The sequence below is a fragment of the Ovis canadensis genome, chromosome 1 (genome assembly GCF_042477335.2).
Source record: "Ovis canadensis isolate MfBH-ARS-UI-01 breed Bighorn chromosome 1, ARS-UI_OviCan_v2, whole genome shotgun sequence".
NCBI classification, from domain to species: Eukaryota; Metazoa; Chordata; class Mammalia; order Artiodactyla; family Bovidae; genus Ovis; species Ovis canadensis.
In genome coordinates, this window is record NC_091245.1 from 95,210,181 (window position 1) to 95,233,459 (window position 23,279).

At 41.3% G+C, this 23,279-nt stretch overlaps 1 protein-coding gene and 1 long non-coding RNA gene across 2 annotated transcripts in view; one reads left to right on the forward strand and one right to left on the reverse strand.

Annotated features, from left to right (window-relative positions):
* Nucleotides 1–2,976: 2,976 nt before the first annotated feature.
* VTCN1 (V-set domain containing T cell activation inhibitor 1) overlaps nt 2,977–23,279 on the reverse strand; it is a 72,554-nt gene continuing 52,251 nt past the window's right edge. The window contains exons 3-6 of the mRNA XM_069602102.1: nt 19,839–20,186; nt 14,552–14,830; nt 10,974–11,142; nt 2,977–4,797 (exon numbers count right to left, since the gene is read on the reverse strand). Coding sequence (XP_069458203.1) covers nt 11,018–11,142; nt 14,552–14,830; nt 19,839–20,186 — 752 coding nt within the window. The 3' untranslated portion in view covers nt 2,977–4,797; nt 10,974–11,017. The remainder of the gene's footprint in view (nt 4,798–10,973; nt 11,143–14,551; nt 14,831–19,838; nt 20,187–23,279) is intronic.
* On the forward strand, nt 16,045–22,344 carry LOC138446754 (uncharacterized). The gene is made up of 2 exons (XR_011259549.2): nt 16,045–20,554; nt 21,309–22,344. It is a non-coding gene; the product is annotated as an uncharacterized lncRNA (long non-coding RNA).

A 23,279-nucleotide genomic window follows, 5' to 3' on the forward strand; every position in this document is an offset into this window, starting at 1 on the left:
CCAACACCACAGTTCAAAAGCATCAGTTCTTCGGCGTTCAGCTTTCTTTATAGTCCAACTCTCACATCCATAAATGACTATTGGAAAAACCAAAGCTTTGACTAGATGGACCTTTGTTGGCAAAGTAATGTCTCTGCTTTTTAATATGCTGCCTAGGTTGGTCATAGTTTTTCTTCCAAGGAGCAAGTGTCTTTTAATTTCACGATTGCAGTCACCATCTGCAGTGATTTTGGAGCCCCCCAAAATAAAGTCTGACACTGTTTCCATTGTTTCCCCATCTACTTGCCATGAAGTGATGGGACCAGATGCCATGATCTTAGTTTTTTTTCACTCTCCTCTTTTACTTTCATCAGGAGGCTCTTTAGTTCCTCTTCACTTTCTGCCATAAGGGTGGTGTCATCTGCATACCGAGGTTATTGATATTTTTCCCGGCAATCTCAATTCCAGCTTGTGCTTCATCCAGTGCAGTGTTTCTCAATCTCTCATGATGTACTCTGCATAGAAGTTAAATAAGCAGGGTGACAATATACAGCCTTGATGTATTTCTTTCGCTACTTGGAACCGGTCTGTTGTTTCATGTCCAGTTCTAACTGTTGCTTCCTGACCTGCATACAGATTTCTCAGGAGGCAGGTCAGGTGGTGTGGTATTCCCATCTCTTGAAGAATTTTCCACAGTTTGTTGTGGTCCACACAGTCAAAGGCTTTGATATAGTCAATAAAGCAGAAGTAGATGTTTTTCTGGAACTCTCTTGCTTTTTCAATGATCCAGTGGATGTTGGCAATTTGATATCTGGTTCCTCTGCCTTTTCTAAATCCAGCTTGAACATCTGGAAGCTCATGGTTCATGTACTGCTGAAGGCTGGCTTGGAGGATTTTGAGCATTACTTTGCTAATGTGCAAGATGAGTGCAGTTGTCCAGTAGTTTGAGCATTCTTTGGCATTGCCTTTCTTTGGGATTGAAATGAAAACTGACCTTTTCCAGTCCTGTGGCCACTGCTGAGTTTTCCAAATTTGCTGGCATATTGAGTGCAGCACTTTCATAGCATCATGTTTTAGGATTTGAAATAGCTCAACTGGAATTCCATCACTTCCACTAGCTTTGTTCACAAGGGATCTTAAAATTGAAAGTGCTAAGAATACTTCTTAGTCCAGACAGTTAGATTTGAACTGAAGAGATAAGATAATGCTGCAGGTCAAATTATGACTTTGAGAAGAGACAGGCATATCATTATCTGGGGGAGCTGTGCCACTCATAGACACAGAGGCTCCTTGAGTGACAACTCCAGACCCCCCCTTCTAAGTGGTGACTTAACCTCTTTGGCCTCTTTGGCAGGTGCTATCAGTAAATAAGGCTTCCTAGGAGTGTCTGCTTGATCCTTTTCTAAGAGCAAACTTCCAAGGACTACCTAGGCCCCGTCCTTATTTTGTCGTCGTCTTAATAGTGTCCAAGTGCTCAGCAATGAAAAACAATAAACAAAACAATGTCTGAGTTTGTGTTAAGCTGCATTTGTAGACAGAAGAGAAGAGTGAAATCATAGTGCAGAGGACCACTCAGAGACAGCCTAAATAAAAGTTTTGCTTTAGGGAAGTAGAATTTAAGGAAAGAAAAAAGAGAGCATTTCTCAGGTTCTGTTTTTGTGACTATTAGTTTTTACTCATGGCTTGCATACTGAAACTCCTGGATGATTGATGTCAAAAAAGAAATAAGACAAGGTTAGAAGGAGAAAGGCGCTTGGGCATATATTGGGACAGTATGAATTAGAGCAGCCAATTGGCTGTTAGGAGACTTACCAGCTGAAGGGAGATTAGGAATTACAAATTTCATTAATAGAAGCTTTATTATGTGGTAACGACCCCCTGCATATCCCATCTCCCAATTAACAATGTAGAGATTGAAGTCAGTATACACTCACAACAAATCTGGGCATAGCTGGTAGCCAATACTTCTCCTCAAAGTTTGACTTGTTCCCTCAAACTGTTATACTTCAGAAATATGCTAGCTTTTGGCATCCAGAGTTGCGCTTCCTTGGATGCAACGTACATCGTGCTCTCGCCTTTGTACTTCAGGTAATATGATGCATCTGTTGTCTAATGCATCTGCACACCACTGTGTACTCAGAGACAAGGCCAAAGAAGCAACACGGGTTGGGAGTGGTTGTGCTTTCACGGTTTACTCTCTGAGTTTGAAAGTGAAAGTTGCTCAGTCACGTCTGACTCTTTGCGACCCCATGGACTATACAGTCCATGGAATTCTCCAGGCCAGAATACTGGAGTGGGTAGCCTTTCCCTTCTCCAGGGGATCTTCCCAACCCAGGGATTGAACCCAGGTCTCCCGCATTACTGGCAGATTCTTTACCAGCTGAGCCACAAGGGTTAGCATTATTCTCTTCTTGCAGAAGACCTTTGAGAACAGAGGTATTTCAAAGTCCCCTGGGAATTTGCCCTTTGGCAATTAAAATTTTTTTTTATGTTTTACTCTTCCACCAACTGCTGGTATGATTTTGGGCAAATTATATAGCCTGAGGATAGCTAATTACTCACACTTTACCCTGGGCCTCGGAATCTTCATCTGAAAAGTGGAAGGACTAGGAACGAGGATTCTGAAGATTTGAGAATTTAATAATTCCTGAGTAGTCAAAGTCAGATTTTTTTTTTGATCCTAGGGTAATGGGTTTGGGCACTGATATGTGTTCTCCTTCAAATGGGAGATTTGCCTCAAGCCTACTGTATGTTCCCAGGTGGAGACTTGGCAGGCTGGTAAAGCCGAATGCAGTTTCCTTAAGAAAACTAGAAACTAGACCAAGCCACCTTGCCATAGGCTCCTATCATTTCCACTCATTCATTTATTCATCATTCAACAAACATTTATTGAAGGTCTGCTATGTGCTGAGTACTAATCTTTAGAACCTGATCTATGGCTTTTTATCCATTTTCCCTTAAACTCACGTTCTTCGACAAAATAGGCAGACAGCAGCATAGGAAATGTGTATTTAATCCTTCTCTTGAATGGTCAGAACTCTAAAGTCAAGTTTTCTATAACAAAATGTAATATAAGCACAATTGGTCCAAAGTGCCAGGGAGGGCAGTAGGCACCACGTGAAAAATACAGGGATGGAGTTAGAAACAAAACCTCTTTTCTAGCAGGGCTTCAGTTCTGAGGGCCTCACTTCAAAGGTTCATTGCCCTTGCTTTTGGAAGTCTCTGCTTCAAGGAAGTTACATGTTTTTGTTGCCTTAATTTGAATTTTGACTAGGCAGAGTCCTGAGATCTAAATTCAGAGTGAGAGAACTTGCGGTGAAATTCAGGCAGCTGTCTCACCGGACTTGGTTTGTAGAGTAGGAAAAAAAGGAAAGGCAAGTGGGAGCTCCAACCAGCTGAGGGTAATCCCATCAGGAATTCCTGGTTGCCTGAAACTGAGTTCTGGCTCGCTCTGCTGAGGCAGCAGCCAGAGAGACACAAGCTAATGCCTGATTTTAGGAAGCAAACAGGTTTGTTTGCTCCCCTCTTTTCTAGATGCTTTCCTACTCTACATCAGAGTTTCTTAATCTCAGCACTGCTGCCTGTTGGGGCTGGATAATTCTTTGGTGTAGATGGACGGCCTGTACATTGCAGGATGTTGAGCAGCGGCCTGGGTTCTCTCCACTAGATGCCAGCAGCACCCCCAAGTTGTGACCACAAAGCTGTCTCCAAAATTTTTGACTGTCTCTGGGGGTGGTACAGAATCACCTGTTTGAGTCCCACTGCTCTAGATGCTGGTGAAAACTGAGGTGATCACTGTCTGATCAGGATATAAAGAAGAAGCCTCAAAGCTTGTGATGACATAATATTACACATGGTCAAGATGAGAGGTCCTTTCCCTGGACCATTCAAGGATAAGCATCATCTGAGAAGTAAAATAGCATTAGTTTGTTTTAAAAATAAGATGCTGACATAGTTTAGAAAATCAGTGTCACCCAACTACATTTTTAATGTTAAAATTATGATCATTTTCTACATTTTTTCTTGGCATTTGTCAGATGGGAGGAGATGCCAGGGCATTTTTGCATTTTAATGAAAAGTGAATCATTCGACCCATCATTAAAATGTGTGCGTGCATGCTTAGTCACTCAGTCATGTCCAGCTCTTTGCAACCCCATGGACTGTAGCCCTCCAGGTTCCCCTGTCCATGGGATTCTCCAGGCAAGAATACTAGAGTGGGTTGCCATTTCCTTCTCCACAGGATCTTCCCAACCCAGGGATCATACCTGGTCTCCTACACTGCAGGCGGATTCTTTACAGTCTGAGCCACTAGGGAAGCCCACTAAAATGCAGCCGCCTCTAAATTGTGAAGTGGCAGCACATTATCAACTTCTAACTGAATCCACTACAGTTTAATTTGTGGATTATAAAACATGGTTATAGTGCAATCAGAACTTTCTAGAAACTTCCTCAGAGCAACATCACTGCAATATAGCTAAAGATTCAGCGACAAAAGAGATGCAATATCCCATTATCTCCTTGTGTGGGAATGGTGAGGTCCCTGAGATATGGGGATACACTTGTCCCACATGCATTTTACCTGGCAGTATTAATACACTTCTCTGGTTCAGATGAATTATTTCGCAACTTTTAATATATGTCTTTGAAGATAAATTTATCTTGTTCATATTGAAGTCTTCCGTGGGTTGCTTTTGGCTTCTTTCTGCTTCTTGATCTTATTTGTTCACTCCTGAGTTCTAGATGTGAATTCATTTCCCCCCAGAAATATAAAACTAGGTCATATCTTGTGGTGAAATAGTTCTACAGATTCCTGGGATTCTGAAAATAATAGCAATAAGATACCATTACAGCCATTCAGCAAACACTTATCAAACACTGAAAGTCTCCCTTCCACTGTATATTTCTTGTTCAGAACTTGATTTGTTTTTCTGTATTTTGATGATATTCTATTGAGGCCACATGGTGTCATGGGTCACTAGGGGAAAGGAGATGACTTGAGTCTCCCCTTAATAAGGGGATCATCCTCACAGCAAACAGGAACTGAGAGGGGAGCTATGGGCGAGCTTCTAGATCGAAGTAGAAAGATGACTTCTGAGTTCTCAGCCAAGGAATGTGTGTGACCTAAAGTGTCATGGTAAGTTATAATGTGTATCTCAAGTAATGATCTCTTCATTTGTTTTTAAAAAAATGATTTAAGGTTACCCCACTATAGTTCTAGAGAGAAAAAAGTGAAGCTATAGCTAACCAGGTGACAGTATATAACTCTTTTCATACTGCATGTGAACATATATTCTTGTATGTCTTATTTTATTAAAAAAAAGATTGTAAATCACTGCTATAAGGGAATACAAATAAAGATGAATAGGCTATACTTTATAGGTCAGATTATCTAGCTGTAGTATATTAAAAACTCATTTACAGTGTTATGAGAATCAAGGAAAGAAGAAAGGGTTCCTTCTAATGAGATCCTCAAAGGATAGTTTCCTCAGAGAAACCTCCCTCCAATGACAACCACGGAGTTTGGAAATGATGGAAATTGGTAGATTTCCTTACAAAAAAATCTCTTCTGTACACTGCACCATAGTGTTTGGGGAACAAGAGAGAAAATGAAAAGCAGGTCAAGAGATCCCCAGCCAAGATGGTGGAGTAGAAAGGCCCTGAGCTCATTTTCTCTCATGGGCACACCAAAGCACAGCCATTTGCAGAACAGCCATCGATGAAACAGACTGGGATCTACCAGAAAAGATCTGCAACTAAAGATGTAAAGAAGGAACTACCGTGAAACGGGTAGGAGAGGCAGACTCGTGATGTAATCAAGTCCCCTACTCCAAGGTGTGTGACCCACAAACGGGAGGATAATTACCTTGCAGAGGTACTCCCCAAAGAGTGAGAGATCTGAGCTCCACCTCAGGCTCCCCAGCCCAGGAAGATAAGCTTCCAGAACACTTGGCTTTGAAGGCCAGCGGGGCTTACTATTAGGAGAGCAAAAGAGCTGGGGAAGAAAGACTTCACTGTTAAAGGGTGCACATAAAGTCTCACATGCTCTGGAACCCAGGCAGAAGTAGTAATCTGATAGGAGCCTGGGTCAGACCTACCTACTGATCCTGGAGAGTCTCCCAGAAAGGCAGGAAGCAACTGCACGTCACCCTGGGAATACAACTGCTGATGGCAGCCATTCTGGGGAGCTTCTACCATGTGGACACTGACAAACACCAGTGTGTAATTCTGCCTGTAGCTCATTAGCACCAAGACCTGGCCCCACTCAACAGTATGAGTCACCAGTGCTCGGATGTCTCTGGCCAGGCAACTAACTGGGCAGCGACACAGCTCTGCCCATCAGCATACTGGCTGCCTTAAGATTACCTGAGACCATAGCTGCCTCTGGATGTGGCCTTACCCACCAGAGGGCCCAGGACCTAACTCCATCCTCCAGTGGGCAGGTACCAGCCCTAGAATCCCCTGGGCCTGGATGCTGCCCTTCAGGAAGCTTGTTCTAGCCTCTGGGCCAGCTTCAGCCACAAGGGGGCAGACACTACATGCAAAAAACCGCAATCCCAGAGCCTGCAGACCTAGCCTGCCTACCAGCAAGTCAGACCCTGCCCTGAGAACCAGATGGGCCCCAGCCCTGCCCTCTAGCAGGCCAACACAAACTTTGAGACACCCAGACCCTGGTCCCAACTGTATCAGGAGTGCCCCTTCCCCCTCCCCCAACAATCCAAGACCAGCTCTGGGCCCTGCAACCAGATTCCAGGACATAGCTTTGCCCACCAGCAGATTGGCACTGACATGCTTGCTGTCACTCACCAGACAACATTACCAGAGTTCCCTGGACCCTGACTCCAGCCATCCATGACCCAGCACTAGCCCTGGGTCCCCCTAAGGTTCCACAGTCAGCTTCCCCTGTAGCTCACAGCCTCAACTCATGTGGATGGCCTGGATACCAATTGGACTAGGGGTCAACCAAATCTATTAGACCTCCCACATAGACAACCTGAAACAACAGGAGGACCCATGCAACCCTCATATAAAGTACTCAAGAGCGTATAGTTTGGGTGATGAGAGGGGAGTGTGCTGTTGGGACACCTAAGAGGTCTCCTACAAAACAGCACTTCTCCAAGGTGGAAGTCGGACACGACTGAGCAACTTCACTTTCACATTTCACTTTCATGCACTGGAGAAGGAAATGGCAACCCACTCCAGTGTTCTTGCCTGGAGAATCCCAGGGACAGGGGAGCCTGGTGGGCTGCCGTCTATGGGGTCGCACAGAGTCAGACACGACTGAAGTGACTTAGCAGCAAGATGGGAAAATGTAACCAACCTACCAGATACATAAAAATACAAACAGCTTAGCAAAACGAGGTGACAGAGCAAGGTGTTCCAGACAAAAAAAACAAGATAAAACCTCAGAGAACAACCAAGTGGAGCTAGGCAGTCTACCTGGGAAAGAGTTCAGGGCAGTGACTGTAAAGATGATCAAAGAAACCGGGAGACACAAAGAGTGAGAAGTTGAACGTTTTTAACAAAGAGAAAATATATAGAACAACCAAACAGAGATGAAGAATAGAATAGCTGAAATGAAAAATAAACCAGAAGGAACCAACATTAGAGCAAATGATGGATGAGTGAACTGAAAGACAGTAGTGGAATCACTGATGCTGAACAGAAAAAAAAAAAAATGAAATGAGAGTTTAAGAGACCTCTGGGGCAACATCAAGTGCACTAATATTCATGTTACAGGGGTCCCAGAAGGAGAAGAGAGAGACAGAAAAGGACTGAGAACATATTTGAAGACATAATAGCTGAAAACTTCTTTCCTCTGGAAAACGAAGCAGACATCCAACTCCAGGAAGTGCAGAGAGTCCCACATGGGAGCCAAAGAGGAACATATGAAGACACATTGTCATTAAAATGGCCAAATCTAAAGGTAAAAAAATATGAAAAGCAGCAAGGGGAAGGCAACAAATAACATACTAGCAAACTCCCAGAAGGCTATCAGCTGACTCTTCAGCAGAAACTCTGCAGTGCAGAAGGGAATTGCACAATATGTTTAAAGTGGTGAAAGGGAAAAACCTACAACCGAGAAACTTCTAGCCAGTAAGACTCTCCCATTCAGATTCCATGGAGATATCAGCAACTTCACAGGCAAGCAAAAGTTCAGCACCACCAAACCAGCTTTACAAGAAATGTTAAAGGAACTTGTCTAATTTAAAAAGAAAAGGCCAAATCTAGAACCATGAAAATTATGATAGGAAAAAGCTCATAGGTAAAGGCAGACATAAAGGTAGGGAATCATGTCATGCACAAAGCTAGTAGGAAGGCTGAAAGACAAAAGCGGTAAAAATCATCTCTATCTTTAGTCAGCAGCTAAGGGATATGTAAAACAATGAGATGCGAAATGTGATATCGAAAACAGTAATCAAGACAGGAGGAGAGCCCAAATGCAGAGTTGTACTTTGAAATTAAGAGATCAGCAACTTAATACAATCATGTGTATATTTTATTGCTATTTAAAAGCCTCATGGTAACCACAAACCAAAAACTTATGCTAGCTGCACAGAAAAGTAAAAGGAGTCCAAACATAATAGTAAAGATGGTCCTCAAGTCACAAGAGGACAAAAGAAGAAAGGGGCAAAAAAGCCTTAACAAAAGGAACCCCCCAGACCATTAACAAAAATGACAATAAGAATATACATATCAATAATTACTTTAAATTTAAATCGGCTAAATGCTCCAATCAATAGACAATCAATAGTGGCTGGATGGATAGACCTGTATGTATGTTGCCTACAAGAGACTCGCTTCAGATCTAAAGACACACAGGGACTGAAAGTGAGGCGGGAAAAGATACTCCACATAAGTTGGAATCAAAAGAAAACTAGGGTAGCAAAACTTACATCAGATGAGATAAACTTTAAAATAAAGACTGTTATAAGAAACAAGGACACTATATAATGATCAAAGAATCAATCCAAGATGAAGATATAACAATTGCGAATATATATGCACCTACTATAGGAGCACTTAAATACATAAAGCAAATATTAATGGATGTAAAGGGAGAAATCAACAGTAACTCAATAATAGTAGGGGACTTTAAAACCTCACTTACGTTAATGGACAGGTCATCCAGACAGTATAAAGTCTCCGGTTGGTCTAATGTGTCATTTAAGGCTAGTGTTTCCTTACTGATTTTATATATATTTACCTAACATTTCATTTGAAAGCATCAGAATACATATTCTTTTCAAGTATACATAAAACATTCTCCAGGGTAAATCACATGCTGCTGTGCAGCAAAGCAAGCCTTGGTAAATTTAAAAAAAATTGAAATCATGTAAAAACATCTTTTCCAATCACAATGCTATGAAACTAAAAGTCAACTATAAGGAAAAAAGACTGCCAAAAAAAAAAAAAAAAAAACAAAAACCCATCATGTGGAGCCCAAAGAGCATGCTACTAACCAACCAATGAGTCAATAAAGAAATCAAAGAGGAAATTTTAAAAATGCCTGGAGATAAATGAAAATGAAAACACAATCCAAAAATCTGTGCAAACAAAAATCTATACAACAAACGCATGTTGTTTATAGCAAAACAAGATTAACTCAGGAAACATGATCTGACCTGATCGCCACAGCAGCCCCAAAAGAGTTTCCTCTAATTTAATTATTTGCAATTTTTGTAATCTTTGCAATTTTTATAATATTCATGTACTACCTTTATCCACATATATAACATATTTTTAATTAAATCACTATTTTTAAAAAATAAATAATTTTTTTTTTCACCATACTCAAAAAAGCAAAGCATCTAACAGATTCTTGCCTGCCTTTGAGGACTTATCTAGGCAAAGAATATATGTGCCTTAGAGAGTGTAAGATACTACAAATTATACAGGCTCACCAAAGGGATGTGAAATAAAAGGACCATTAGGAAATGGGTGAAGGAAGTGTGGACCTGAGTTACCATAGAGTAGAGGAGATTCCCAAGAAGGGAGAGAGAGGGAGCAAGGACAGAGAGGGAGCAAGGACAGAGAGTGGTAGATAGCCGAGAGGAGGAGACTTGAGAAGAAAAAGTTAGAGAAGTGTGACTGCAGAGCTGAGGACTTAACTCTGATGTGACAGTGCCCTGAGAGTCACTTTTGGTTGCAGAGTAAAGGAATGCTATGATGAAAATAGCATTTGAATTTTTAAAATTCTGGCTCCTTGTTTCCTATCACCTGAAAGGAAGGATAAGTACAAGATTTTAGAACTAGTTGGGGCATAAAATGATGAAGCTGGATTAGGGTAGTCTGAAAGATATGGGCAAATACTGTACAGCTTGGTATCAAATTGACCTGAGGACAGATGGGGGACAAAAATAGCTCTAAGGTTGTGAGCCTGGTGCATGGTGGCAGTCCACTGAGTAAAGTGGTAGTGTTGACTGTAACTTCATAAGCTCAGTGGTATGCAAATCCTGCATACAGAAGAATCTTTAGAAAGAAATGTCCTACCAATAATTAGAGCCAAAGGACTGAAGGGACAGCGGGAAGTCTCAGCAGGAAGGCCAGTTGGTGAGTGCTTTGTCCAGTCTCTAGTCAACGGGGGCTTTGTTGTTGGGGGGTGGGCGCTGCTGGGTGGGGAGAAGCTGCTTACGTGATTATGCTCATGTCATGCTTCTTTGTGAAATTCAGAGAAATGAGTCAGGGCCAAGTAGCTCTTTCGCTTTCAATAAGCTGTTTTCCTTCAAGGATGACTCAATAAACGAAAAGGTGTTTGAATTTATACAAATACTTGAATTGTATAGAGTTGGTTTTCCTGTAAGTCTGTCAGGGAGGTCTATACTCTTTGTTAACAAGTGCTTACCTTTTACCATTGCAGTGGAAATAGTGCCTACTACCCTGGCATTATTAATGTTTCTCTCTGAGGCTGATGCTGGGGGCTGCTTGATTCTTGTTAGGGACACGAGCACAAACATACACAGAGGATCCCCAACACCATTTGTGATTCATCTCACCTGTCATACAATGACTTTGCATGTTTCTGTGTAACCAAGGTAAGTTATTTTAGCATCAGATAAAAGCAGAGCGGCAAGAGTACCCAGTCGATGGCAGAAGAAGCAGAGACACGCAGGGAAGCCTTTGAGTTCAGCAGCTGTAGGTGACTTCGCCTTTTAATCTCCGAGTCTGTAAAGGAAGAGAGAAAAGTTCAGAATCAAGGAGGAAAAGGTGATGTCTTCTTCACATGGCTGGTTAACAAAGAAAAGTACCCCCAAAGAAGAACGAGTTGTTCCTAATATAACTTGTGCCCTAATTTGGGGGGAATTTTGTAACCCATTCGCCATCTTTCTGTAACTGTCTTAAAAGCAGAGCTTTCCCTTTCTTGAGAGATGTTCCATTCTCTCTTCCAGTCCAGTGAGCACTCAGCCAAATGAAAAATGATGCCAATAAACAGATTGCTATTGGTTACCAAATAAAAAATAGGCTAAACCAACAGCCACCGCCAGTCCTTGGTTTCAGACACATTTTTTTCCCTCTAGACAGTGACCTTTACAGGTTCTGTGTCATTTGCTTTCATCACAGCACTACCAAGTAATGAGAAAATATTGTTCTCATTTTGAAGTAGAGAAAGGCCAAAGTGAAGAATTAAATTATTCTTTACTCTATTTTGTCCCTAGACAGTCCAGTGTCATTTAGTTCATTTCACGCTGACACTTAATAGCTGTGTGACTTCAGGCAAGTTTAGGCAAGTTAATCTATATGTGCCTCAGTTTCTTCATCTATAAGATAAGGCTAAAATAATCATCAACTTCTTAGGTTTCTTATGAGGATTAATGAGTTAATATGTATAAACACTTAGAATAGAACCTAGCCCCATAGTAAGCACTCAATAAGTATTAGCTATAAAAATAACAGTAACCCCACTCAAGCCTAATAAACATTGCTTCCATTAAGTTGATCATTTCTAAATCCACCTCCTTAGCCCCAATTCTGTCCTAAATTCCACATCTGTATTTATAATTACTACTACTGTATGTCAGTTTAAAAATGTAATATTCAGCACATATTTTTGAGTGCCTGTTGTTTGAATTCAAAGGAGTCCAATAAACACCCTCTCCCCCACTGAGCTCTGAACCAGTTAAAGAGTAAGATGAAAAAAGTGAGGCAACCGGAAGACTAAAATCACCTTTATTCCTGATAAAGCTGATAATAAAGAATTATGCTTTGTCTGCAGGGAAGTAGGCTGCAGGCATCTTAAGACCAGGGCCTGCTTTCTCCCGCAAGGGCAAATCCTGCCCCTGAAAACTGATGACTCAGAGGAGCTAATTTCTGGTTAGCTAGAGAGAAAGGAACATAATTCCTTATGTTACAGAATAACACAAGCAGCTCAGCTCTTGTGTTGAGCCACTTATGCTTCCCCTAATAAACTCACTGATGGGGTGAGTTAATTCCTCCTCCTCTGAGAAAGAGGGAAAGAGGGGAGAAGAGAGACTAGAAGGGTTGCACTGGTAGTATGGGGCTCTTCCCGTGGAAGAAGTCTGTGGCGTAGGGATGAAGCAGCCTCCCCCAGGCTTGTCATGTGCTAAGCGCTGGACATCTCTGCATTTGTTCACAGTGGACACTTTCAACACAGCATCTCTAAAATCTTTAATTTCTTACCAAACACGTTGCTGTTCCTGCATTTTCATTATCGTTGATTTTGGTAGCATTACTAACCTCCTAAGAAATCTGGGTAGAAATATCAGACCCCTTTCAAGTTATTCCTTCTCTTGGCCTGCACATTTGTGTCACCAAGGCTTGTAGATTCTTTTCTTCATTAACCTTTGATTCTTCCCGCTTTCCTTCCCATTGTCACTGCCCAAGTTCAGATCCTTGTAATTTCTCCCCTAGACACTGATATAGGCTCCTGGCTTCATGCCTTTCTAGTCTATTAAAGTCATTTTTTTCCCTTCAAAACCCAGCTTGAACTCTTTCTCATGTATTGAGCCACTGTACTCATAATAGCTCTTTCCCCTAGACACCGTATTCACCCTGATTAACTTCTCTTATGACAACTGCACTATTCATCTTAGTGTTTCGTAGGACTTACAAATTGCTTTTCATGTGTTTGGCACTCAATAGATACTTGTTGAGTGAGTGACCCCAGTTAGCAATAAGAGAACACAGGATATAAACCTCACAGTCTCTTTCAATTGTTTAAAAACTTACCCTGCATATGGTAAAAAGGAGTTATGTTAGTTTATGTTGATTTTTGAGCTATGTCACACTTCTAAAAGTTGTATATAGTCCTCCTGCTGGTATATGGAACACTCGTTCTAATGTATCCGATAAGCAGGCACTGAAAAAGAAACTGCTCACTGAATAAAAGCTGTGCTCAATTTCTGTGGTTTGTTCAGTTATTGCCATTTCTATTAGGAGCATCCATTATATAGTTTGGAGCATTTAATTGAGATCTAAACTGAGATACTCTTGTTAACACTCATTGTTTTAAATGGCTAACACTTTATTCTCCCTTCTCTTCTGGGAAGGCCTTTCATGCAAGTACTGTCTCATTGGTCTAAGCACAGGTAGCTGACCGAAGTTGAGCCTTCCTGGGAATGTCAAGTCTTACTGAGGGACTGAGCTTCAGTCTAGTCTCTCTCTTGAGTGAAAGAGACTTTTATTTTATTTTATTTTTTTTATTTTTAGTTTTTTATTTTTTAAATTTTAAAATCTTTAATTCTTACATGCATTCCCAAACATGAACCCCCCTCCCACCTCCCTCCCCATAACATCTTTCTGGGTCATCCCCATGCACCAGCCCCAAGCATGCTGCATCCTGCGTCAGACATAGACTGGCGATTCAATTCACATGATAGTATACATGTTAGAATGTCATTCTCCCAAATCATCCCACCCTCTCCCTCTCCCTCTGAGTCCAAAAGTCCGTTATACACATCTGTGTCTGAAAGAGACTTTTAAAGGTAAGAGCTCTTGGCAACCATATTTTTCCCTGTTGACTAAAACAAAAGGAGAGTAAATTAGACAGAATTTACTAGAGAATAAACTAGAAATGAGAGACAAAGAATACCAATGGAATTTAAGTTCTTGGTTCCAGCTGTTCCTAAAGTCACACTGTACTTCCTGACCTTGGTTTCATGAGATATCCTAATACCCTTTTAGCTTAGGCCTGAGTTGATTTAGTTTTGTGTTATAGGCAACTGAAAGTGTTCTAATTGGTGCAGTCGTCCGTTTGTTCCACAGGATGGAAGAACTCTCTTTTTCTCATGTAGATGATTTTTTTTTTATTAGATACTGCTTTACCAAAGCAATCCTTCTGAGTTAGACAGGGCCTCAGAATCCTAAACACTGCTCTCCAGGCAGTAAGAAGGCATACAAATGAAAACTAATTGTCAGCTTTGCTCTGTAGGCCATAAATACTGTTTTGTATTAGTTTTGTTCTTACATAATGCAGTCTCAACTGGAATTGTGATTGAGGTCTCAGTGAAACTTTCTGTACCCTGGTACATAATATATCTGTAAAAGAAATCAAAATTTTAATTTATACTTGATTATAACCGCAATAAACTCATACCACAAGTGTGAAGGAGCCCACCTGTCACTTTGATATCCCCTGTGGCTTTGGCGATGTTGTTTTCAATCATACAGGAGTAAGTGTTGTTGATTGTGACGTTGTAGAGTACAGACACAACCTTCATGGTCACATTCTCAGAGTTCAGCTCAAAGCTAGTGTTGGAGACTTCTGAGAAGTTGGCTCCCTGGTCAACTTGGGATGCCCAGACCACTGTGGGCTGGGGAAACCATCTGGGAGCCTCACATCGTAAGCTCTCGGAGCTGGCATTATAGTCCACGATCACCTCTGGGATGCTGAAGGCTGCAGGCCAAAAGGACAGATGTCAAGGTTGGACGATAAGACAATATAGCCTTTGAGGTGCTAGGTCTTACAACAAAGACACTGAAGTGACTCAGTACTTTCTCAGTGGGCTGTGTATGGCTCATTGTATTATAGATGCAAAAAGTGATTTGCTCATAGTATTGCTATATATCACAACATTCTGGCCAATATCACAAACTCTGAGGACCTATGTTCTAGATGTAATGTTACACAGATAAATTTCTCCACGTAAGAAGAGTTCCAGTGATCATACAAAAAATTTTATTAGCTAGGGAAGTTGGGTGTTTATTTTCCCAGGCACCTGTGAAGCCTCCTGAATTTTATGTATTTTTCGGCCTGGAGGGTAAAGTTAGGGTGGGAAGGGAGAAGGAAGAAACAAAGAGCATTCACCTATCACCCACAGAGATTCCACACACAGGACTTGTCATCATGGAGATTTGAAGTTTGCTTGGGTAGGGATTGCCCTGGTATCCATGAATAAAGACAGGCATTTGTTTTCTTCTAAGATAATTCTCCCTGGGCTGGCAAGTACATTTTGAAATTAAAACCAACTTCCTCATCTATTTAGGCAGAGAGACACTTGTAAAAAATGTTAAGTTGTGGACTTTGGCCAGTAAATGTTTATCATGCCAAAAGGGCAGGACACACATTATTAATATATTTAGCATCTTCCTTTGCCCAGGACTGTGCCACTGTTGAGTGAGAAGTGGAAGGACAGTTTTGGCCTACCCTTAAAGAGCCTGCAGCATAGCAGGGGAGACTAGACTCACACACTTGGAACAGGTTAGGAATGAGCTCCTGGGAGATGATGTGGGAACCTGAGTGTACATGACAATGAACCACCATTTATTGAGGGTGTGCTCTGGGCTGTGGACCAAATTCTAGACATTATTTCATTTGTTTGTCAAAACAGTCTCAGGTATATCTGTTATTGTGACCACTTTAAAAAATAAGTTTTTAATTCTGGAATGATTTTGTTTATCTTTTGGCCATGCACTGCAGCATTGGAGTCTTAATTCCCCAACCACGGATCGAACCGGTGCCCCCTGCATTGAAAGCGTGGAGTCTAAACCACTGGACTGCCAGGGAAGTACATGTACATGGAATAATTTTCAGTTCAGTTCAGTTGCTCAGTCGTGTCTGACTCTTTGTGACCCCATGAATCGCAGCACGCCAGGCCTCCCTGTCCATCACCAACTCCCGGAGTTCACTCAGACTCACGTCCATTGAGTCAGTGATGCCATCCAGCCATCTCATCCTCGGTCGTCCCCTTCTCCTCCTGCCCACAATCCCTCCCAGCATCAGAGTCTTTTCCAATGAGTCAACTCTTCGCATGAGGTGGCCAAAGTACTGGAGTTTCAGCTTTAGCATTATTCCTTCCAAAGAAATCCCAGGGCTGATCTCCTTCAGAATGGACTGGTTGGATCTCCTTGCAGTCCAATTTTAGATTTATAGAAAAGTTGCAAAGATAGTACAGAGGGTTCTTGTATACTCCTTACTCAGTTTCTGCTAATATTCCGCTAACATGACACATTTGTCAAAACTGAGAAACTATTAATATTGTTTATATATTATTACTATTAACTCCAGGCTTCATTCGAATTTTATCAGTTTTTCCACTATGTCCATTTCCTATTGGAGGATCCTAATCAGAATGTCACATTGCCCTTATTTGTCATGTCTTTTTAGATTCCTCTGGTCTGTGACATGTTCTCAGTCTTTCCATGTTTTTCATGACCTTGACAGTTTTGAGGAGTACTCAGTTCAGTTCAGTTCACTCGCTCTGTTGTGTCTGACTCTTTGTGACCCCATGGACTGCAGCCCGCCAGACCTCCCTGTCCATCACCAACTCCTGGAGCTTACTCAAACTCTTGTCCATTGAGTCGGTGATGCCATCCAACCATCTCATCCTCTGTCTTCCCCTTCTTCTCCCGCCTTCAATCTTTCCTGTCATCTGGGTCTTTTCAAATGAGTCAGTTCTTCACATCAGGTGGCCAAAGTATTGGAGTTTCAGCTTCAGCATCTGTCCTTCCAATGAATATTCAGGACTGATTTCCTTTAGGATGGACTGGTTGGATCTCCTTGCTGACTAAGGGACTCTCAAGCATCTTCTTCAACACCACAGTTCAAAAGCATTGATTCTTTGGTGCTCAGCTTTCTTTATGGTCCAACTCTCACATCCATACAAGATTACTGGAAAAACCATAGCTTTGACTAGACAGACCTTTGTTGGCAAAGTAATGTCTCTGCTTTTTAATATGCTGTCTATGTTGGTCATAGCTTTTCTTCCAAGTAGCAAGAGTCTTTTAATTTCATGGCTGCAGTCACCATCTGCAGTGATTTTGGAGCCCCCCCCCCAAAATGAAGTCTGTCACTGTTTCCATTGTTTCTCTGTCTATTTGCCATGAAGTGATGGGACCAGATGCCATGGTCTTCATTTTCTGAATGTTGAGTTTTAAGCCAACATTTTCACTCTCTTCTTTCACCTTCTTCAAGAGGCTCTTTAGTTCCTCTTCACTTTCTGCCATTAGCGTGGTGTCATCTTCATGTCTGAGGTTATTGATATTTCTCCCAGCAATGTTGATTCCAGCTTGTGGTTCATCCAGCCCAGCATTTCTCATGATATACTCTGCATATAAGTTAAATAAGCAGGGTGACAGTATACAGCCTTGACGTACTCCTTTTCCTATTTGGAACCAGTCTGTTCCATGTCCAGTTCTAAATGTTGCTCCTTGACCTGCATGCAGATTTCTCAGGAGGCAGGTTAGGTGGTGTGGTATTCCTATCTCTTAAAGAATTTTCCAGTTTGTTGTGGTCCACACAGTCAAAGGCTTTGGTGTAGTCATAAAGCAGAAGTAGATGTTTTTCTGGAACTCTCTTGCTTTTCAATGATCCAACAGATGTTGACAATATGATCTCTGTTTCCTCTGCCTTTTCTAAATCCAGCTTGAACATCTGGAAGTTCACGGTTCACGTACTGTTGAAGCCTGGCTTGGAGGATTTTGAGCATTACTTTCTAGCATGTGAGATGAGTGCAATTGTATGGTGATTTAAACATTCTTTGGCATTGCCTTTCTTTGGGATTGGAATGAAAACTGACCTTTTCCAGTCCTGTGGCCACTGCTGAGTTTTCCAAATTTGCTGACATATTGAGTGCAGCACTTTCACAGCATCATCTTTTAGGATTTGAAATGGCTCAACTGGAATTCCATCACCTCCACTAGCTGTGTTTGTGGTAATGCTTCCTAAGGCCCACTTGACTTCACATTCCAGGATGTCTGGCTCTAGGTGAGTGATCACACCATCATGGTTATCTAGGTCATGAAGATCTTTTTTGTAGTTCTTCTGTGTATTCTTGCCACCTCTTCTTAATATCTTCTGCTTCTGTTAGGTCCATACCATTTTGTGCTTTATTGTGCCCATCTCTGTATGAAATGTTCCCTTGGTATCTCTAATTTTCTTGAAGAGATCTCTCCTTTACCATTCTATTGAGGAGTACTGACTAGATATTTTGTGGGATGTCCTCTGTTGGAATTTGTCTGATGATTTCCTCATTATTAGACTGAGATCTTGGATTTTGGAGAGGAAAACACTAGAAGTTAAAGTGCCGTTCTCATTATGTCACATCAGAGAGTATATGCAGTCAGCAAGACTTAATCATAAGGACGTTAACTTTGATCACCTGGCTGAGGCTGTGTTTGCTAGGTTTCTTTGGAAGTTGGACTTTACTAACACACCCTAAGTGTGGTGGTTGGGGGAGCAAGGAAGTTCTAAGCTCAACCTCTCAGAAGAGGCGAGATCTAAAAATATTATTTGGGATTCATCTGTAAAGAAAATTTGTTTCATCTCACTCATGTAAGAATGGACTTGTATCTTTATTTTATACTTAGTTATAATTTAATATTATGTTGTTTATGTTATTGCTCAGATCATTCCAGCTTTGCCACTGGAAGTCCTTTCAGTTGGCTCCAGTGTAACTTTGATGTGACTCTCTTAATCTCTGTTTTAATATGGAGGAGCTAAGTCTCAGTGAGGTTCCCTTGCCCAGGCCACTGTTACGTGCCCAGGTCTGTCTCTAGATCTGTGCTTCAGACCATTACATATACATGTCATGAGAGTTCCAAGAAAGACCTGTGCAGACTAACTTAGGCTGGGAAGTCTCAGAATACTTTCTATCTTTCAAGGCTCCTACTAAATGTCAAATTCTCGCCATGGGGGCCTTCCCATCCCTTTATTCCCTATGCATTTGGATATGATCTCTGAATCCCAAATCATTCTATATCTTCTCTTCAAGCATTTAATACACTTTACCAATTATTATAGATTTTACACATATTTCTTATCTCTGCCCTGACCCTCAACTGTATGAGCTCTACACTATGAGCTCTGGCTCTAGAAGGGAAGACGATTATCTTTGTTTTCTTAATCATCTTTATACTCTTATAGTATCTGAGTCCCTTGTACATAAATTCAGAAAATGTTAAATTTAGTTGGTAAGGAAGTGTGGACTTTGGTGGAGAAGGATTAGTGAGTTTATAGGATAATATTGTTTTGGTCAGTTACCTTTGAACTTCTCCTATAATGGTTTCCACTGCTGTGAGTCCCTGGAGGCACTGATTTCAGAGCCCACTTAGAACAGGAAAGTCTCAGACCAGAGTATATATAGTCTTCTTTCACTAGCAAGACTGAAGGCTACCATAAAAGAGAAAGAACAGAGAGCTACTGAGGGAGAAAAAGTATTTTGGAAAAATATTTCAGGGGATATATGAGGAAATTCAGAAGAGGCTAGAGTCCTGAACAGAAGATTTTAAGACTTAGTATTATAGTGGGTTACTCCTGGAGTTGGTGTGGGTCTTAGACAGCAAGGATGGTGGCTAACAGACTTCAGATGGTCTTTGTTGGATATTAGTCACTCAGGAGCTATTCAGACTCTCTAGTCTCAAATATCTCCTGGCCCCTTCTTTCCCATTTTTCAAAAGTAACTTACCTCCAGTTTTATATTCAAGGTTAGCATTCCCCTTGCCCTTAGAAGTGATGATGTAACATTTATAGGTGCCAGCATCCGTGAGTTGTACATTTTTCAGCCTCAGAGAGGCATTACCAACTATAACTTGATCAGAAAACACTGCTGTCCTGCCTCTGAACATTTCATCCTGGTTTGACAGGACATCTTTGCCTTCTTTGAACTCATGGACCAAGCCCATGACACCTTCCTTCAGCCACTGTATCACGATATCAGCAAGTCTGATGTCAGGTTCAAAAGTACAACTCAGGATGCCATCTTCCCCGATGTTCCCAGCTGAGGTGAGAGTAGTGACTGCGATGGAGTGTCTTCCTAAAATTCAGGAAACAAGGGTCAATGCCAAGGGAAGCTTTGGAACAGCTTCCACCAAATCCTTCATCATTAAAAAGCCAAACAGTGACTTCTGTAATAAATTAGAAATATACAAAATAGGAGAGTCAGGAAAAAAGAAGACATAATAGAGCATTAAGACAGTAGTTTTTATACCTACAGCAGATCTGCCAATAGCTGATTAAAAAAGCTATACTATAGCTTTCTGAGAGCAAGCAACCAAAACCTTGAGACCAAACAAGAGGAGAATATATTGGACTTGAGTTTTGGAGATGAGGATTCCAATTCTGGTTTGGTCAGTTACGAGCTTTGCGAACTTGGCTACACCTCTGGATTTCAGAAAATTGGAGGTAAGGATACATGTCTTACCTACCTTAAAGAGCTCTTGTGAGAATCAAAATCAAATGGATGTGAACTTGATTTGCAAACTGTAATTACCCATATAAGGTAGTTGTTATTCTTAGTTAACCAGAAGTAGCATAGAAATGAAATCTCAGGTTAACTAAACGTGGCTAATAATTCTGAAGAATGCCAAGTTCTAAAGTGCTGTTACTTTTATCTCCACCTGAATGATAAGGAGACTAAGGCATAGAGAATAGAAGTGACTTGATCAAGGTTAGAGTGCTAGCTATGGTATAATGAAGAATGGTACTCAGTTGATTTGGGGCCGAAGATAGAAATCACACCCTCCTCTCCAAACATATCCCAAGTAGAAGTATTAATTATGGTGACAGCCATGTCCACTGTCTCTTCTACAGTTGCCCACTCAGTCTGTAAAGGACTGACCAGCTCTTTTTGCTGTACTGGAGGCTGCTGATTGAAGATGTCTATGGGGTGATTTAATTAACTGAATATTCTTGAGAGCCTCCTGTGATTTGGATGTGAAGCTAAGGAGAAGGATGGGTCTTTGAGCTCAAGAAGAGAGTGGTACAGACCCAAAGAAGTGTGGGGGAGACCATGAGAGGAAAAAATGGAGTCCCCCCATCTCAGTGCTGTCTTAGATCCTGAAGGTTTTCAGGTCTAGATTCTGTGCACCTTCTGAGTATCCTTTAAACAAGCACTGATTATAATGGTCTGCACAAACATCTCTTTCTTATAACCCAGAAAGTCCTACATATGATGGGTACTGAGCACTTCTCAGCTGGACTTCTCAGTTGGACTTCTCAGCTTCCTTACTGGTGTTCCTGCCACTCATCTTTGCATCCAGGTAGACTTTAAAGAACAATCTGAACATCTCAATTAAAAGAAAAATACTGTTTGTTATTTTTTAGTTCTGAAGTTTTGTTTTGGCTGCACTGGATCTTCGTTGCAGCACATGGGCTTAGTTGCCCTGTGGCATGTAGGATCTTAGTTCCCCAACTAGGGATGGAACCCACATCCCCTGTACTGAAAGGCAGGTTTTTAACCACTGGACCACCAAGGAAGTCCCCCATGTCAGTTTTCTAATCGCTGACCTTCCATGATTGCCAAGGGCTGTGGAGTAAACTTCAGACTAACAACATGGCCTTCAAAGTGAAGTACTGCGGGCCACATAGGAAATGCCCATATATATTAGCCCTTATTGCTGCCTTTCCAGCCGTACTTTCTACTACTGTAGTTTGCATATCAAGCAATTTATTTATTTGCTGCCTTCAATGTAAAAATATATAAGCAAAGGATACTTGCTATTTTTCAAATTAAAGAGGTTGATATTATGAACATAGGGATATCTTTGGCCTCTTGTGTCTTCCAGCCCATAAGGGATTGGAAATGTCTCATTAGCTCCTAGGCCTTTATAAACAGATGAAGGTAATGGATGTGGGACAGAACTGGAGAAGCAAGCTAGATGAATTTATATTATAAAGAACAGAGAGCTACTAATGGAAGAAAAATTATCAGTAAAAAGGAAACAGAGGAAACAAAAACACGTGCATAGGCTGAGTTGGAAGGATGTTTTGGAGGCTTTAGAGTATGGGAAATGAGAGGCTTTGGAGTAACTGCCATGAATGGCCATTCATGTGGGAGATTTGGGTGAAAAAATATAAAAGAAGGTAGTATTCAGTTTAGCTGTGTAGTATGAGTGCAACATACCCCATCCCCTGCCTTTTCTTTCTTTCCCTTTTGTGCTGCTCTAATAAAATTCTATTTTTATTTTTGCAAAGATGTACTTGATTTTTTTCAATAAAAGAAAGAACATAAAAAATTCAATGTAATAACAAATTTGACACATCTCTTCCTGAACAGAATCCTGGAACAGTGGGGCTCACAAATGGGCTCTAACAGAGGACCTCATCATGAGAAAAGAGTTTGCTCTGCCTTGGCGTTTTCTTTTTATTCTTTTTATTTATTTGCCTGTGCCAGGCCTTACGGCACATGAAATCTTTAGTTGTGGCATGTGGGATATAGTTCCCTGATCATGGGTCACATCCAGGCCCTCTGCACTGGAAGCATGGAGCCTTAGCCTCTGGATCACCAGGGAAGTCCCTTGCTTTCGTATTTTCTTGAACATTGCTTTAAAGATTTAGTTTGCTTTTTATTTGTTTTTACTTGACAGATTGATATCCAAGATATTGCAGGCTAGTACTGGTTATAATTGTACTGTGCATCTTGACACGCACACTTATTCATCTTGCACCTACAGTTTATAATTCCTTCTTCTCCTTCATCACCAGTTGTCCAAATTCTACTTATACTCAAGGCTATTCAGACTGAGGGCTTCACATGAAACTCTTTTTGATCTGCCAAAGCAGAGTTAATAGATTCTCTTGACTCTCCCTGAATGCTTTTCTTTGCCTTTATTGTAGCATCTATCTCCCTTTACTTTGTCTCTAGTCTGTCTCTGGCACTAATTAGTAAGCTTTTCAAAGGAAAAACTGTCGTAATCATATTTGGAAGTCCTGTAAACGCTTTGATGGTTACTTTTATGTGTCAGCTTGACTGGGTCACACAGTACCCAGCCATTTGGTCAGATATTCCGGGCTTCCCTTGTGGCTCAGACGGTAAAGCATCTGCCTGCAATGCGGGAGACCCGGGTTTGATCCCTGGGTCGGGAAGAACCGCTGGAGAAGGAAGTGGCAACCCACTCCAGTACTCTTG